Source organism: Oreochromis niloticus, linkage group LG6, assembly GCF_001858045.2.
Source record: "Oreochromis niloticus isolate F11D_XX linkage group LG6, O_niloticus_UMD_NMBU, whole genome shotgun sequence".
Lineage (NCBI taxonomy): Eukaryota > Metazoa > Chordata > Actinopteri > Cichliformes > Cichlidae > Oreochromis > Oreochromis niloticus.
The window spans coordinates 23,212,674-23,230,230 of NC_031971.2; the positions used below are offsets into that span (position 1 = coordinate 23,212,674).

At 36.2% G+C, this 17,557-nt stretch overlaps 1 protein-coding gene across 2 annotated transcripts; it reads left to right on the forward strand.

Annotated features, from left to right (window-relative positions):
- Positions 1 to 10,123: 10,123 nt before the first annotated feature.
- Positions 10,124 to 17,557, forward strand: LOC100708819 (uncharacterized). Of its 2 annotated transcripts, none has more exons than XM_013275695.3 (5): positions 10,124 to 10,265; positions 10,400 to 10,792; positions 12,140 to 12,358; positions 12,564 to 12,625; positions 17,141 to 17,557. In XM_013275695.3, the coding sequence occupies exons 1-5, from the start codon at positions 10,229 to 10,231 to the stop codon at positions 17,201 to 17,203; spliced, it is 774 nt and encodes a 257-aa protein (XP_013131149.1). In that variant the 5' UTR covers positions 10,124 to 10,228; the 3' UTR covers positions 17,204 to 17,557. The 2 variants fall into 2 exon arrangements, 1 of the variants encoding a protein (XP_013131149.1); XR_002062347.2 differs by having other exon boundaries at positions 10,129 to 10,215.

Consider the following 17,557-nt stretch of genomic DNA (forward strand, 5'->3'; position numbering starts at 1 on the left):
TCCACTTTGTAGAGAATAACTCGTCTGGATCGTATGATCTGCTGATCATGAATATTTCTGATTCTGATGAGGGTCTCTATTACTGTGGAACTGAGAAGGATCGCTTGGAGGAGCATGGAAGTGTTCAGGTCAAATATGTTCACAGATACAGCAACATCAGAACAAGAATCCTAATCAGTAAGTACTTGTGTGATAAATATGTATATTAAGGAATTTAACTATGACTAACTGATGAACTAATGAATGTGTGCTTGTGTTCAGTTTAAAAGAAATTTTAATGATCGAGTCACAAACAACCATTATGAGGTTGTATTATTTTTGTAGTAAATATTTGAGTAGAATTTTGTACACGTACAATTGCTTAAATTTAATCTTTTAAATGTTAAGTAAGAGAAATGTCTGGATCTTAAAAATAGTAACACCCGGGATCATTGTCAGAAAGCATTTTTATTTTTATAAAGAAAAACTACTGAAGTTAATTATATGATTATGGAATTTTTTAATTTAATTTAAAAAGCCATTAAATACTAAAATGTTAGATACATTGTATATGTACATGCATTGTGCACATAATGGCTATCCAAAAGAGAAGAAGAATGGTTTTCCAAACAATTCTCTGCAGCTTAGAGGCAGAAAAAATATTTTGATTGGCATCTATTTATCTATTTAAACTACATTTACTGGGTACTGATTTTTGAGATCTGTGTAATAGTGAAGTACCAAGAATATACACACAGGCCATAATTGAAACATGTTTATTAACAACTTAGACGCCAGTGATACAACTTCAACCCATGAGAGGACTCCACAGGTTGAAGCTTGCGGCATGTGTTGGAAACTGCTGTTTGTCCTGTGCCCAACTTTTGCTGTTGTCCCCTCTCTTCTTGTCTCACTTCTTGTTCATCACTACTGCCAGAAAACAGGTATTTGCTTGTAATGGTACTTCTATTTAATTTTGTTTATTGTATCAATTCTATCATCAGTTCACTACATCACTGAGGTTTATGATCGACTCAGTTTGTAATCTCAAATTATTGTCCAAAATCTGGTATTTTAAGTATTAAGTAAAGCTTCACACACATTACATACTATATTTAAATCTGTCTGATGTTTGATATTATTGTTTATTATTTTGTTGTATTCCTTTCTTTCTGTGACCAAAAGTTGATCACCAACGACCTAAAACCAGTCAGCAAACAAGAAAAAATCAGGTAAATCACATTCATATTCAATTTTGGGTATTTTCATAAATAATTCTCCTACTAATAATTCTCCTTAAAATTTACATATAGCATTTATAATGGCAGAATTTGTATTTATACACTGTAAAATGTAAATACACTGTAAAATGTAATATTGTGTTTAATTAAAAATATTAAATAGGCTGAACTCAATTTTTATCAAATTGTTATTAGAACTCAATTTAAATAAGTTACCAGTACTTTTTATGCAAAAACGCTGATAAACTCCATTTATTTGAGTTGTCTTAACTTAGAAAAACTAAGTAAGCTGGAAGTTTTGCTTCTCAGTGCGGAAGGATGAAAGATGTGTTTTGAAAATGCCACGTGACTACCGTCCTCCTCCCTCTCGGATCAGTCCGCATGTTCACGGTGCATTTTTTATGGAATATGTTGAGCAAACCTGGAGAAGCGTCAGCTCAAGATATTATTGTTGTCATTGCTGTGGATCTTTACCTGATACACTGACTTGGTGAGTAAATGTTTACTCTTATTCAAACTGATTTTGTGGCTTCTCTTAGTTTAGCACTAGGTTTAAAATCTTGCTAGCTAGTTAGTGTTAGCCTAGCGTTGCTGCTGCCGCTGGGCTCGTCTTACTTAAAAATTAACACCACAGCCTTAAAAACCTTACATGAAACTATGTGGTGAAATTTTCTGTTGATTGTTTGAAATAAATAAGTGAGATAAGAGCCCAGACAAAATTCTTCGGGAGGTGCAGCCGTTAGGGGTGGGGGGTGGATAACAGAGCTCTCCGAAAACGTGGAAGCACTTTTGCAAATATGTGATATTTTGATAAATTAAGTAGATATTTGAGCATTACATAGCTACATTGTCGCCTGAAAATATCTTAAAAGGTTATTTTGTGACCCAGAAAGGGTAGTCTGGGGAAAAGGAGGATCGCATTTGTCGGCCACGGTTGTCGGAGCCTGTGCGTACTTGTAAGCGCGGCAATGGCGGAGGAGCGCCGCTGAAAAACTTATTACTTTTTCTGGGTCACAAAATAAACTTTTAAGATATTTTCAGGCGAGAATGTAGCTGTGTAAATTTCAAATATCTGCTCGATTTATCAAGACATCACATATTTGCAAAAATGCTCCGACGTTTTCGGAGACGTCTTTTTTTTTTTTCATGCTTTGTGGCAGCTTTAGAACATCTGTGGCATCTATTAATGTCAAATCTAGCCTTTATTTAACAACATAAGCAAACTCTATGTTACAATGGTTGCACAGCCATTAAGGATCAAATCAGTTTCTGAAAAATGTTCTGTTTTTTCTCCCTCTGCTTGCTTCTTACTGTCTTTGAGGCTCGGGACCAGCACTCCTGCTGTTGGACAGAAAGACATCAGTAAGTATTTTGGTTTTCCAATATATTAGCAACTGTCAGTGACATTTATATTAATCAGGCTGAACTTTAATCATACTTTAGATCAGCCTGTTTTACTTGTTGTTTTATTTGTGCTTTGGTTTGGGGAAGTTGTTTCTTTACTGATCTTTTCCTGTCTTCTGTTGTTAGACTTGAGATATGACTGCACTATGCTGTTGCTGGTGACCACAGTTAATTCTACAAGACATGCTGTGTAAGTAAACAAACAACAACAGTTTGGTCTGCATTTCTTGAAAGATCACATCCCCCAAACTTAGTTTAGAGGGTCTACACTGTATATAGTGAAGTCTGCAAGTTTTCTAACAGCAAAATCTGTTTTGTGCCCAAAATCATTTTGCACATCATTGGAATGAAAGTTATTGGTAAATGGCCTGTATTTATATAGCGCTTTTCTGGTCCCTAAGGACCCCAAAGCGCTTTACATATCCAGTCATTCACCCATTCATACACACATTCACACACTGGTGATGGCAAGCTACGTTGTAGCCACAGCCACCCTGGGGCGCACCGACAGAGGGGAGGCCATGTTTGCATAGCCCTTTTTTAAAATGATGCTTTCATGACATTATTGTGTGTTGGGTGGTGGTCAGGGTTATCCAGACTGACAATTTGGGACATTGAATGTCACCTCTCCGGTGGGGAGGGAGCCTGAGATTGTCTAAATTGGAGTCTGTTTTATACCAAATGCAGAAAAAAATGTTTTAAGAAAGCAATTAAGTTCATGTTCCAAAAAATATGATTGTTTGCTTGCAGGACAACAGGAGAGATGAGTCCTCCGTCACAGATGGTGTGGTCAGTGAAGATGGTCGCCTGCAGGTTCAAGCTCATTGCATCTCCAACCCACATCCACTGCCACTGTACTTAAGGGAAGTTAAAGACTTTCTTCTGCACTTACATTTGGATCACCTCGATCCATGACAGTCATTCAGGCAGTAATGCCTGGACTGGAAACAAGCATCCTTAAAATAATACAACATTCCAGCTCATGTGTTGGAATGGAAAACAAATGTGTTGTTTAAATTAGAGACTGCACTTGTGACAGAACAACAAATATTTTATTTTGATTATATAAGTAATGTAAGTACAAAACAAACTTGTGGTAGGCCTAAACTTATTTTCAGAATAATTAAATCTGAGACTTTGTTTCATTGTAAGATTATAACAGTGATGGCAATATAATTGTTTGTTGTTCAGCAGAACAGTGTCCAGTATGTTGGCTGTTATACTTTGTTGTGTTTGAAAATAAAAGTTGGGCTGATTTTAACATCATTACAAAAATTGTTGTTAATTATTTTTAAAAATATTCATGGTACCACAAATTGTTTTTTCATTTAGTTGAACTTAACATGTTTGTCAGTAGGTAAACAATTAGTATTGTACAGTCAGAAATATCAAGTTATTGTTAATACTGCAAGTCTGCAGTATTATGTTAGGACAACTTATACATTAGTTGTCCTAACAGTCATCTTAAGTAAGCTTTACTTAGTTTTTTTGAGGCAACGAGTTTCCATAATTTTTTTGAGTTCTGGGAACTAACAAGGCTGTACAGTGTACTCAAAATGAGTAAGTTGCAACAATGAGTAAGTTGCCCTAACTTGGTCATCTTACGTAAACTTGATCCAATTTTTTTGAGTTCTGGGAACAAATGAGCTTGTACAGAGTACTCAAAGTAAATAAGTTGTCCTAACTTAGTCATTTTTAGCTAAGCTTTACTCAATTTTTTTGAGGCAACGAGTTTCCATAATTTTTTTGAGTTCTGGGAACTAATTAGATTTTACAGTGTACTGATCTATTTGGAAATTTTACTTGATAACATATTTATCAAGTACAATTTGACACATGCACTGAAAAAAAGGGATTGGTCAGCTCTTGGATTTATGTAAGCATCTTGCGTGTATTTAACACAATTGCCTCATGCTTTAAAGTTAAGTGTAACTATATAGTGTAGAAACGACATGATATGCAGAGAGGCTAGATTAAATTGTTCATATCACGTTCAAGTGAAGTAAGTCAATAATATAGCAATGTTAAATCCCGCGACACTGCGCGCGTTTCAGTCTCGCACTCTTTGGATCGTGGTTTCAGGAAGGCATCCATCTCAGTCAAGTCAAGCAGCCACCTCTACTTTTTTTGGTATACCGAAAAAGTAAATTGGGTGGTTGTTACATTAAAAAAGTCTAACTTGTAATTTGAACACAATAATTTCATGTTTCTATGAACGTAATTAAATCATGAAGGATCTGTACGAAATTCAACAACTTAATTTCTTCTTGTTGAGATGACCTGATACAATCTAGTAAGAGTGGTTAGTTGCTGGACTCATGAAATTCACAAGATCACACAAGATTTCAAACTGCAGGAAAATCACTGGAGTTATAAGAGGCAGACAACTACACACACACCACGTGCATGCTATTGCTATTTATTGTGGATTAACCTGTCAAAGATAAAACCAAAAAAAAATTGCATCAAATACAGGAAATCATAGCTTTCCTGTATTTCCTAGATTGTTGGCATGGTGGTTAGTGCTGTTGCTTCACAGTAAGAAGGTCCTAGGTTCAAATCCACATTCTGGCTAGTTTGCACTGGTTTCTCTCTGGGTATTCTGGTTTCCTCCCACAGTTAAAAATCATACAGTTATTAGAGTTAGGTTAATTGGTGATTCTAAATTACCTGTGAATGTAAATGGTTGTTTGTTTCTATGTGATAGACTGGTGAGATGTATCCTGCCTCATAACCTATCACTTCAGGGTTATTTCCCAGCCCCCCTGCGACCAGGATAAAGATAGGAGGATGGTAGTTGTTGTAGACCCATTCAATTTTTATGGTAACCAGACTCTAGACTTTGTTGAACATTATGTAATATGAAGACAACATGTAGTATTTAAGTGACCAAGTAGTATTGGGGTAAAAGTTATTGAATAGTGTTGAAATAAAATGACAAAATTGTGAAGGATTAAAATATTCCAAGAGCTCAACTTACTTCATCTGAACATGTTTCAATCGCGTTTTATGAACACAAAATGCACATGTTTATTGAATATGAAAAAGTTGTGTTGATTTAACTCAGTTGTTTAAGTTTCTGCCAAAGCAAAATATTTGTGTGCAACCAATGTCCACTATTGAATCAAGTAAATCCAACATGGCCTTTTTTTCAGTGTGGTATGCCCTACCTGCACATCTTATAAAAAATGTATTGTAAATATTCTGTAACAATTACTCATCATGATCAGTGTCCTGTCCCTTTCCTGCAATAATAAGGAAAAATGACTTGATGTGTTATAGATTCACATATTTTCATTATTTCATCGATATAAAGAATATAAATAATAAGAATAACTTTATTTGTTTTGCATCTTAAAACACACATGCAGTTAAAAAAACGTGCTTAACAGTTCGGATAAAACTGCACATTAAATATAAAGTAAACATGTATCAGCATACAGACACATGCTCAAACAAATAGTCTCATATTTATTCCTACATAAATAGATGTGAAGTATAGCTAAAAAATAATGCCAGAAAGATTAAGGAAAGGCTAACCTCTAAAAATGACCGTTCTGTTACATTCAATTAAATTGTATTTATATAGCTCCAAATCACAACAACAGTTGCCTCAAAGCGCTTTGTATTGTAAAGTAAAAGCCCTACAATAATACGCAGAAAACAGACAAGGCACAATCACTCAGTGAAGCATTCACTGAGGTAGGAGAAGCTATTGAGGTTGTTAAGAGAAAAGTACAGCTTTGTCTTACCAACATAGTGATAATAGGAGATGCCTTTGGAGCAATAGTGCATGAGCTGAGGTAACATATAAAGTGAGAACATTTAGTACCATGGGATCTGGCATGTTTTTTTAATCAGAGAGAAGATACTGGCTGTTTTAATTGTGATGCTTAACACTCACAATGGCGACCAGATTTATATGCCCTTAGAAAGATTTGTAGAAAATCATGTCAAGCATTTGACCATCTGATTATGTTCATGACTATAAATGACAGATGTTCATTCACAGGATGAAGATGTGTTTTATGCTACAGTGGAAACCCGTCAAGCCACACAAAGACAAAAGAAGAAGATAACGCATAGTTCTGACTTCTGTACCTATTCTGCTATCAACACCTCTGGGCTCTAGATTGTTCATTGTTTCATTTAAAAATGCATAATGAATTATGTTAGTTAAACCAAAAACTTCTGCAAGGATTGAGATTAGCTCAATCCTATGCAAAGCTATTCTAGAGCCTATAGAGCCTTTAATCACTAAGGATGATGTCTGGTGTAAACTGCAAGGAAGCCAAATGATCATGGTTTGGATGATTGGTGTATACATGTAAACAATTTGTATCATTGTCTTCCTGTTTTGTTTTGTTTTAATTCTAAGATTGTTCATTTGTGTATTTTTTTTAAGCCATTTTTAATTGCAAATTGAGTAGCTTTAGCTTTTTAGATTACATGTTTGTTTTTCCTTTGGTAAAATGTTTAATTATATATTTTTTTCAAACAGTGGTGTTTGTTGTTTATGATGTTTGAGTGGTTTTTTTTTTTTTAAATCAGTGGTAGTAGTTTAGTATAGAGTATTTCAGTATACCAAAGAATACAGACCTTTACAGAAGTTTACTGAAGCAGAAATGTTATGTTATCTGTTCGTGCAGCTAACATATTAAATTGTGATTGTATTTGTGGTGCGATGCTCCTTCTACTGTTTTTTAAGCCTCTCTAATTAGTAGTATAAATAATAAATGTGATTGTAAAAAATTCTACACTTCTTCCTTGTCCTTGATAACAAAATGGACAGTTTCAACCACAGCAAGGTCTTTTACACTGTACTGAGAAATTTTTAAGCATTGAAATTTGAAAAACAATCCAGAACTAACTTGATAAATATTCAAATCCTTCTTTTCTGCTGACATTAGTTTTTAAAGCCTTCCAGGAGTGGCCATCACAGGAAATTTACCAAAAGGTCAAAAAAAACGAACCCCCCCCCCAAAAAACCCCAAAAGGAATCAAATAAAATAAAAAATAAAGGTGTTCCAGCTGTTACTCTTCAAAAACAATACTTCTTCTCAACTGTCAAACACAGTGGTAGAGAGGTGATGATTTGGACTTGTTTTGCAGCCGCAGGATTTGGGCACTGAATAAACAACGACCTCCTCTGTATAACAAACTATTCTATTCTTGTGAGCTTTTGGAGTGAAATGTGAGACCATCTGTCTGATGTTTATAGTTTAGTTCAGGCAGGGGTCAAGGAGCATGCTCGGAGCAGTGCTAGCAGTTAAACCAACTTTATTGTTGAATAGGCAGGTGTAAAGGGGCAGGGTTATGAGGAACACGACAGGTCTCAACTTAAGGGTGGTCTCAAGAGTTCTGTCAAAATTAATTAATTAATAATTTGATTAATTAATTAATTAATTTAATTAAGCTGGATTCTGCCTTAGTGTTTTACCAGGCCGGCCAAGCGTGGGGGGAGTTGGCAGTTGACAATACTGTTCCAAATTATAGCCAAGTGGAGAGTGAACAGGTAGATTAAGGATGGGCTTAGCAGAAGTACTACCAGAGGTGCCAGAGAGAAGAAGGTGTGCAGAGGTCAAATCTGGTATTCTGGACAGAAAAATCCTGAACAAGGTTTCCAGACGTGGGTGAGCAGAAAAGGCAGGTAGCCGGGCAGGTAGGCAGGGGTGAAGTAAGGGAATCTCAAACCAAAGGGGCTGATTATCACCATGATGGTGGAGTATAAACAAGCAGTTCAGCACCAGGATATAAATCATATTAAAACCAAAATTCATATTAAAGATTATTAAAACCTCATATATTTCTACACTGTGTTATGTTCTTGAATTGACTGATATTTTTACCTTCATAGTGTAGCAAAGACACATAAGTTTTTCAGATCAAAATGTGAGTCTGGAATCTGTAGGAGTGATGTAAAGGTTAAACTTTTAATTCTGTTTACTAACAGCTACAAGACAAAATGCATGATATGTATTTTTCAAAAAATCCCCCATTTACCATTTGGTTGGCAGAAATCTGCACAATTAATATAAAACAAGACTCTTTTTTTCTTGTAGATTTTTTTTAAGCTACGGTTTAAATTTCCACTTCAGCTTTAACCCATGCCCCATATTTTTGGAAACTCTCACAAGTTGAAGGTGCTCACAAACCCCCACCATTGTAGACGATGTAGTGAGCAGTAGGCTCACAGGAAAACCACAGAAACAAATGTCTACTCGGACGACAGAATGCAACATGTTTTTGTGAACCCGGTACTTTATTCAATCTTTATTTTTTAATTCTAAAACAAAACATACAGAACAGACTTCTGATAAGAGGGACGCACTCTGTTGTTTCAAGTACAGAAATCACCATCACTATAGACATATTTAGAATTTTTTTAACTCTCATTTTAACTCTATGCTGAGTGAGTTTGACCAACTCGCGACAAAAACGTGGCTCTTCAGTTGTTGAATGCTCCACTAAATATACCAGCTGATAGCTTCATATGCTGTTTTTGGAAAATAGTGTTTTCGATCATTGCTGTAAGACTGAGCCAAAGCAGTAAATCTACAGTCCATTAAACAAAAAACGAACTGAAACATTTTAGTAGTAATAGAAGTAGTTTCGAGTCAGATAAAGTTTACATCTGTTTTCATATGCATCTAACAACTTGATTTGTTCAGTATGAAGCGGATACACTAGTACACTGAAAATAGTTTGTAACATGGAGATTTGTGCAAGTCTCACACTAGATCTTGGTAAACCTCCCCCAACCCTCTCCCTGCGTGACACACAGAAGGTAACCTACAGCTGATAAAACCAAATGTTTCTGTCATGTGTTCTCTAAATAAATTACATTGTCACATAGTGATCATTTAATGAACTTAGATGGTCACATAGATGAACTAGAATACACAACATATTACACTGTGTTATTATCTTAATAAAAAAATAACCAGTTCTGTTTGTTTGTCTGTTTGTTTTTTCAAATTTTGGTGAAAATTGGGTCAAGAACACACCAAATGTAAAAATCAATAAAAGTTTTAATGGATCGCCTTCAAACTTCACAGTATGCTAGACCTTGGGGTACACGAGTATCTAGGCTGGCTAAGCATTTCACCTTGGCCTTTATTGTTAGTGCCCAAGGTCAAAGTTGACCTTAAATAAAATTTCAAGGATGCATATCAAGTAATATATCAATTTACTGTACAGTAAACTTTTAATCTTTTTAATATGATACCCTATGACATCAGAATGATGCCATAAAAGACTGATGTCAGGATGTTGTAATAAAAAAATCATAGCTCATCAAAAATCGTGTGTACCTCTCGTCCTTTGGGAGAAGATGCACTCCCTGGATGTTCTTGTTCATGTCTATAATGGCTAAGACTGAAAAGCATGTTGAAACATAGTCTGTCATGTTAAAAGAACTCTAAATTTTACATCCAGACTATCACATGACATTGCACCAAAACAGGGCAACCACAGAATAAAAGGTTCCACTCCACCACCCGATCGCAACTTGCATTTCCTTTAGTGGACAAGTTATGCGTAGGCGATGACATTTGAGAGACACACCATTCTTACTGTCTTTTAACTGCAGGTAATCATCAAACATGGACAGCCTTCATGTCATTCTTGTCCTCCTTTTAGGTAATATTTTGTACAACTAATTAGATTAGACATTAATATTATAAAACATTAAATGAATGTGTCGACTCTATTTGGAAATCTAGATCAACTCTTGTACTCAACACTTAGAATTTGTTATTGTGTTTGTTTTTCAGGAGGTCATTGGATTTCTGGATCAGTGGTGGATTTGACAGTGAGATCAGGAGAGAACGTCACTCTGAATTGTGACTGTGAAGTATTACCTGAGGAATATGTTGTATGGTACAGAAATTGTACCCATGAAAATCAGCCTCCTCTTGTTCTGAAACTAAAAGAAGATGCATGGAAAAAAATCAGTGACCGAGCAGTTTCAGTGAATTCTCTATTACGCTTCCACTTTAAAAAGAATCAGTCTTCTGGATCCTATGATCTGCTGATCATGAATATTTCTGATTCTGATGAGGGCCTCTATTACTGTGGAACTGAAAAGGAACAGTGGGTAGATGACGCAAGCGTTCAGGTCAGATATGACCACAGATATGCCAGTATCGCAACAAGAATCTTAATCAGTAAGTACTCATGAGTGATTGGGGTTTTTTTGTTGGTTTGTTGTATATATGCATACAGTACTGTGAAAACGTTTTAGGCAGGTGAGGAAATAATGCTGTAAACAAAGAACGCTTTCAGAAATGGAAGTGTTAATCATTTATTTTCATCAATCCACAAAATGCAGTAAATGAACAAATGAAAGAGAAATCTCAATCAAATCAATATTTGCTGTGACCACTCTTTGCCTTTAAAACAGCAAAAAATCTTCTAGGTAAACTTGCACACAGTTTTTGAAGAAACTCAGCTGGTAGGTTGTTCCAAACATGTTGGAGAACTAACCACAGATCTTCTGTGGATGTTGGCTTCCTCACATCCTTCTGTCTCTTCATACACTCGATGGTGAGATCAGGGCTCTGTGGGGGCCATACCATAACTTCCAGTACTTCTTGTTCTTCTTTAGGCTGAAGATAGTTCTTAATGACTTTGACTGGAGGTTTGGGGACATTGTCCTGCTGAAGTCTGTTCAACAAAGACATTGCTTCTGTGCTTTACATCTACTGTATTTAATTCTGACATAAACAAAAATCTTTACCCATCCCTCTTTTTTTTCTTTTTTTTTGTCACTGATTTTAAGTGCAATTCTTGTGTAATTTTGGCTCTTATGATGTTGAAAGTTGCCGACCCCTAGCCTAGGTGAACCATACATGTATCAACTGAAGGGCCAGCTGCATTTCCAGCTGCAAGTCTTGGTGGATTGTTTTTTAACATTTTCTTAAGGAAATCACTTTCAAATGCAGTTCATTTGGTGTAGATAGTGTTTTAGGTCTGCCACTTCTTTTGTCCTGCACTTGTCCAGTTTCCTCAAACTTTTAAGCACACACCGCACACCAAGTTTTTGGCTCATTTTTTTGCATCACCTTCTTGGTTAAAAAATACTCATGTTTAATATCCAGTAAAATAAGTAAAGGAAAATAATAAACTGCAAATGATATTAATATTATTAAACCTGCATTTTTTTTCAAATGGGAATGCAAAGGTAAGTCTTGATGTAAAAAAATGTTTCTTAATGTGTTTATAATTTTATTTGCTGGTTTGAAGTGTTTGTACGTGCATTATGGTATTACTTTTGTAAATAATAGTCCGTTTAGAGTAGAAAAGATGATTGAGGTGTGATTGAAAGTCATGTTACATGAAGTAAACAGAGCAGTGTGCTTGCCACTTAAGACGTACAATAACTAAAGTCAGTACTTAACTGGATAGCTGCACAGTGTTTCTATAATGTGTAAACTAAACACACTATACAAAGCACTATACATAACTGGACTGTAGTAAAAATGTAGATCTAATACACTACATATTTCATGCAGGTTCACGTCACACGAGGCCTTGCCCTGATTCCAGTCCTTGCCCTGACTCCAATCCTCACTCTGACTCCAGTACTCGACCTGACTCCACTCGTCGAGCTGTCTACAGTGGAACCTGTGGTTCCAGTCTCGTGCCCTGGCTGATGATGTTTACACCAGGATTTTCTATTCTCATTTCATTTTTTTCCTTTATTTTTATTTATCAGTTCTGTCGGAAAACAGGTACTGTATATTTTAATTATTAGAATTTAATTTTTCTAATTGTATATTGTGTAGACTCACCTTCAAACACACACACACACACGCACACACAAACACAAACACACAGTCCTCCACAAAACTATATACAACCATTAAATTAGCAAATTCTTAATGGCACCGTTGCTGTTGAATGCTCCAGTGTGATGATGCATTTTTTTTTATGCAGAAAAAGAACTTCAATTTTTTCAGAACAGACTAGATCACAACAATCAAAGGAAACAGAATGAGGTGAACTTTCTCTTCTTCATTTTCTTATTTGGGTTTTTTGTTGCATAAACAGCTGTGTGCAGGTCATTATTCAAAAGAGTAATGTAATACACATTATTATCAATTACTATAAGATCATCAATTACTGTACAAAATTACAAATTTATGGAGAACATTTTTTTAGCTAGTCATTACAATATTTTTGCATCACATAGCTAGCAGTTAACTATATAAACCTTCTGCTACAGTCCCACACACTAACATAATCTCTATCCTAATGGGAATGAACACAAGTGAATAACTTTTAACAAAAAGAAAAGGAGAGGGAAAAAAAATTTAACAAAAAGCTGACAGCGTTAGAAAACAGATCAAATAGAATAGAATAGATCTTTATTGTCACTGTTACAAGAACAATGAAACACAGTTTTGCACCATGTAGATTTAGATTCAGATTCTTTTAGGATAGGAGAAGAAGATAAAATAGACTTAAGTTTCTGCACAGTAACATAAGTATCTACACAAAAAAAAGCCATATTAAAAGCTTGACTCCTCATCATTGTTTTTGATTATGTTTTTGAAGATTTGCCACTGGCTTTGTGTAAGCACAAAGCTGTTTGCAAAAAGCATTCGCAGCAGTGGATCGTTGTTGTGGCCTGGGCACAGTTTCCACTCTGTCACCACATGCTTGTCCTTTTGTGAAATAAAAATATCCAGTCTCTTTAAAATTTGTAGACTGCTGTACAATTTATTGTTTCCCACCACATACTTTAAAGTGAGCTCATTATACCACAAATGTAAGGGAGGATAATCACTGATGTGACTCATGTGATTACTGAATTTAGTACAGTTATTCATTACATTACTATACTTGGGAATTGAGAAGAACCAACTCTTCTCAGTAGAGCAGGAGCATAAGTGCAAACTGTGTCCAGAACAGAAACAATTGTATTATGCAAATAACATAACTTCAGTGCTTTGAAAGCATGCCAACGCTACCTAGTGCTAAGATAGCCAAAATCTCAGAGTAACATTAAAGTTAAACTAGAAAGCGAAAATTTCAGAAGAAATTTTATGTGTGCCTATGCCGTTAGTAATCAGTGTAGTTTGCCATTCATACGGCTACAGAGAGCAAAACTCAGAAGAGCAGCCATTCTCCACCATGAACTATGGTAAAAACAAACACCGCTCACGCTTCACAGATGACAGCTTACAGTTTTGTGTAAAGATGAAGTTACTTCGTACAGCGCCGATTTGCAGACGCTGTGCACACAGGTTCATGAGCAGAAGTCCCATTGTACCACGGCAGACCCGACAATGTTTGCATGAACACGCTTTGAAGCATTACATTATGGACCACTTTTCACACATGCATTCACTTTTTGCTTTTTGTTATTTTTACACAGTGTTCTGAAATATGAACAATGGTCTACAGCCAATCTTGTGTATTATTATACAAACTTTGGTTGTGAGATTCAGATAACTATTTAATAAAAGCTAAATATTTTATATGAGAGTAAGAAAGAAAAGTATATCTTTGTGTCCACCTTTCTCTGTTAATGCCCTAGCTGCCCCCCCCCGGTAAAAGCTTTGCTAGATCCGCCCCTGCACAGTTACCAGCTGTCAGCTACACAAAAAAGGAGCTTGGTCTTTGTCTCTCAGAAACAACTCATAACTTCCCTTCAACTCATTCATGTCACCTAAAGTGTAAACCTGTTTCTCCATCACCAGTTCAGCTCTGATGATTCAGTAAGGACATCTCCTGATTTCATCTTCATGCTCCAGCAAACATCAGCTGATACTAGAAATTAAAATCAAAAGAATTCTAACAACAGCTGATCAAGCTTAAACGTGCTGCTGTTGTTTAGTGCGATAAATAAGAGCGAACAGCCGATCATTGATCAGTTTCATGATTGACGTTTCAACACGCGAGAGAATGACAGGGGAGGCTTCGTAACGACAGAATAAATCATAATGTTTTCTCTGAATGTGGGACGATTCCGTTTGTACAGCACGGCAACTCTATGAACTAACCCTAATGAATAAAATAAAGTCCAACGTCAGTAACTTAGTGCGCACACAGCTGTATATAAACTCCCGTGGCAGTACGATTGTAAAAGGTCAACGAAAATAAATTACACCTAAACTCGGTTTATATCTGACCCAAATAGAGTGCAGTTCATAACTTCTTACCTGAAATTCAGTTCACCTCACACTCCTGCCTTCGGTTTCCAGCATCATCGGCCCATATAAACGAAAGTCCAGCTAAAACACATACTGTCGGCGAGCGACCGGGTGCTGACACGAGTTTCACCCGCCTCAATATAAGCCAAGCCTGGGTGCTTTTTCACGAAGGGTCGCTAGCGGTGCTAGCTAACTATGCTAGCGGCGCTAGCTAGCTAGCCGGCTATCAGCAACACATAAGAGAACTGCTGCTAAATAAACTACACCTAAACTCGGTTTATATCTGACCCAAATAGAGTGCAGATCATAACTTCTTACCTGAAATTCAGTTCACCTCACGCTCCTGCCTTCGCTTTCCCTGATCCACGATTGACCTCCGCGTTAGCAAACACCGGTCGATCGGCGGTCGCGGCATGTCCTTTCTGTCATACACCGGTGGATAGCTGCCCACTGTTGTAGCTCCGCATTATAGCACCACCAAACAACTCAGTTATTTTTTCCACATCCAGCTGTAACTCCGATTCTGTGCGAGCATTTGCGAGAGACCGGGGAGGTGAAAGGAGAGAGAGAGTCCCCTCGCTGTCCATTTGCAGCCAAGTGCGGCAGCTAGCTAGGTAGCCGGCTAGCTGTCAGGCAGGACCGAGGTCGTCAGAGCACTGTCGCTAATAATGGGATGTCTTGATAAAACAAGCAGATATTTGAAGTTTACACACCTACATTCTCGCCTGAAAATATCTTAAAAGTTTATTTTGTGACCTAGAAACACTAATAAAAGACATATAAAACGAAGTGGTGGCCGCCATTGTTTAACTCGGCAGAGGTGTGCTATGAATTGTGGGATATGGAGTTTTCCACCAAGCATAGAAGCCATTGTGTTTACCGTAACTATTCAATGGTTCGCGCAACCTTAAAGCCTCCAATGGTTCCTGAAAGCAGCGAGGCTGTGCGCGCCATTGATATTGTCATCATTACGGTATCCAAATAAGGGTAGACAGGCTGTACCACTCCCGGCATACCACTAGAGAGAGCCAACACACCACAAATGAAGTTTGAAATTTGTTTCAATGGGACCAAAAGATGGCGCCAACACACCACAAATGAAGTCTGTTTATTTGGCGCCAAAAGATGAATTGGCCTAAATTTGCACTAAAATATTAATATTTAAAAAACTATAAAAGTCATAAACACCAAAAGTCATGACATAATAGTCCAGCTCCAGCCGCACAAAATGATCTAACATATGTAACCCTAATGTCAAAACTGTTCAGCAGAGGAGCGCGGGAAAATTTTCACTAAAATATTAATATTTAAAAAACTATAAAATTCATAAACACCAAAAGTCATAGCACACCATTCCAGATCCGGCCGCACAAAATGAGGTAACATATATGAAGCTTGTCTCAAAACTGCGGGGCGAGATTCGCTAAAATAATAATAATAATAATAAATCCGAGGAATAGTAATATGTGTGCCTCTTGGCATAGGCACACATAATGAGTGCTGACCCCAGCAAAACAGCCAGACCCTGAACTTCAACAGATAACAAAGGAAGTGATTACCAGTCAGGCTGAAGCCTCCATTTCTACCTGTTCATGTTTCAACAGAATCAAGTCTGTTTGTGCTTGTTTTCAACTTTGCTATGTGCTGTCAGCTTTGGGTTCATACCTAAAAACTAAGAGAAAGATCAATTGTGTGTCCTCATTAGCACAAGAACTTGTATTTTGTGTGTGGGGCTGTAGCTCGTAGGTTTATATTGTTAAATGACCACTAATATGAGAAATGCAAGAGTAATGTAATAAATTAATTTCTCCTGGCAGTAATTAAGTAATGCACTGCATTACTTTTAAGAAGAGTGCTTTGTGCAATATGTGTAATACACAATTTCATTAGAGGAATGACTGCAACACTGATCACAACAAAGAGGGGAAATACCTGCAACATTCACAGACATTAGTCCACACAGCATGAATAAGTTGCACAAATGTAATGTCTTTGATATGCTGCTTACTGATGGTGCTGGCTCTCAAAGTGGAGCCTATAACAACACAAATGGGTTGTTATAGATAAGGAATGAAATTGATAAGGGATATCAATAATGGAATCAGAATTGCTAAATTCTTATCAATTCACATCCCTAACTATAATGTGATTATAACAGTGTATTAGTTTGTAATACATTACACACAACACTGATAAACACAAATCATGTGTCAGTAATTTTTTAATGGCATATGACATTCAAACAGAATGTCTTTTTTTTTTAATTACATATCGTTCTAATGATTGCAGTATTCATTTAAGTAATTACTTAATATCAGAAGAAGTTATGATTCTAAATGTCAAATTGTTCCTCAGGATGAAGATTTGTGTTTAACACAAGTCTGGTTCCAGGCTCGAAATGGACATAAAAATCTTTAGACGGATTCAAGATGGAGAAAACACTGTCTTCCACTGAAAATTATATACATAATCTGTTTTAATTATTTGTAACTCAACAGAGTTACTCATTATTACATTTTACTTTTTAGTTTTAATTGTTCTTTATGCTTTCCTTAAATTGTAGTTTTGGTGACAGTTGCATGTAAATAACTTTAGAAGTAAAACTAACAAAGTATCTAGAAAAAGAGTAATGAATTTTGATGATTTTGTCAGATTTGTATAAATTACAGCGCTTATTATAGGAAACTAAATTTTTTAAATAAAAAATATCTTTTCATACTATTGCTCTGTTGAATGTCTTTAGAGAGTATACTTCCTTTGCCTTTTCTTTAA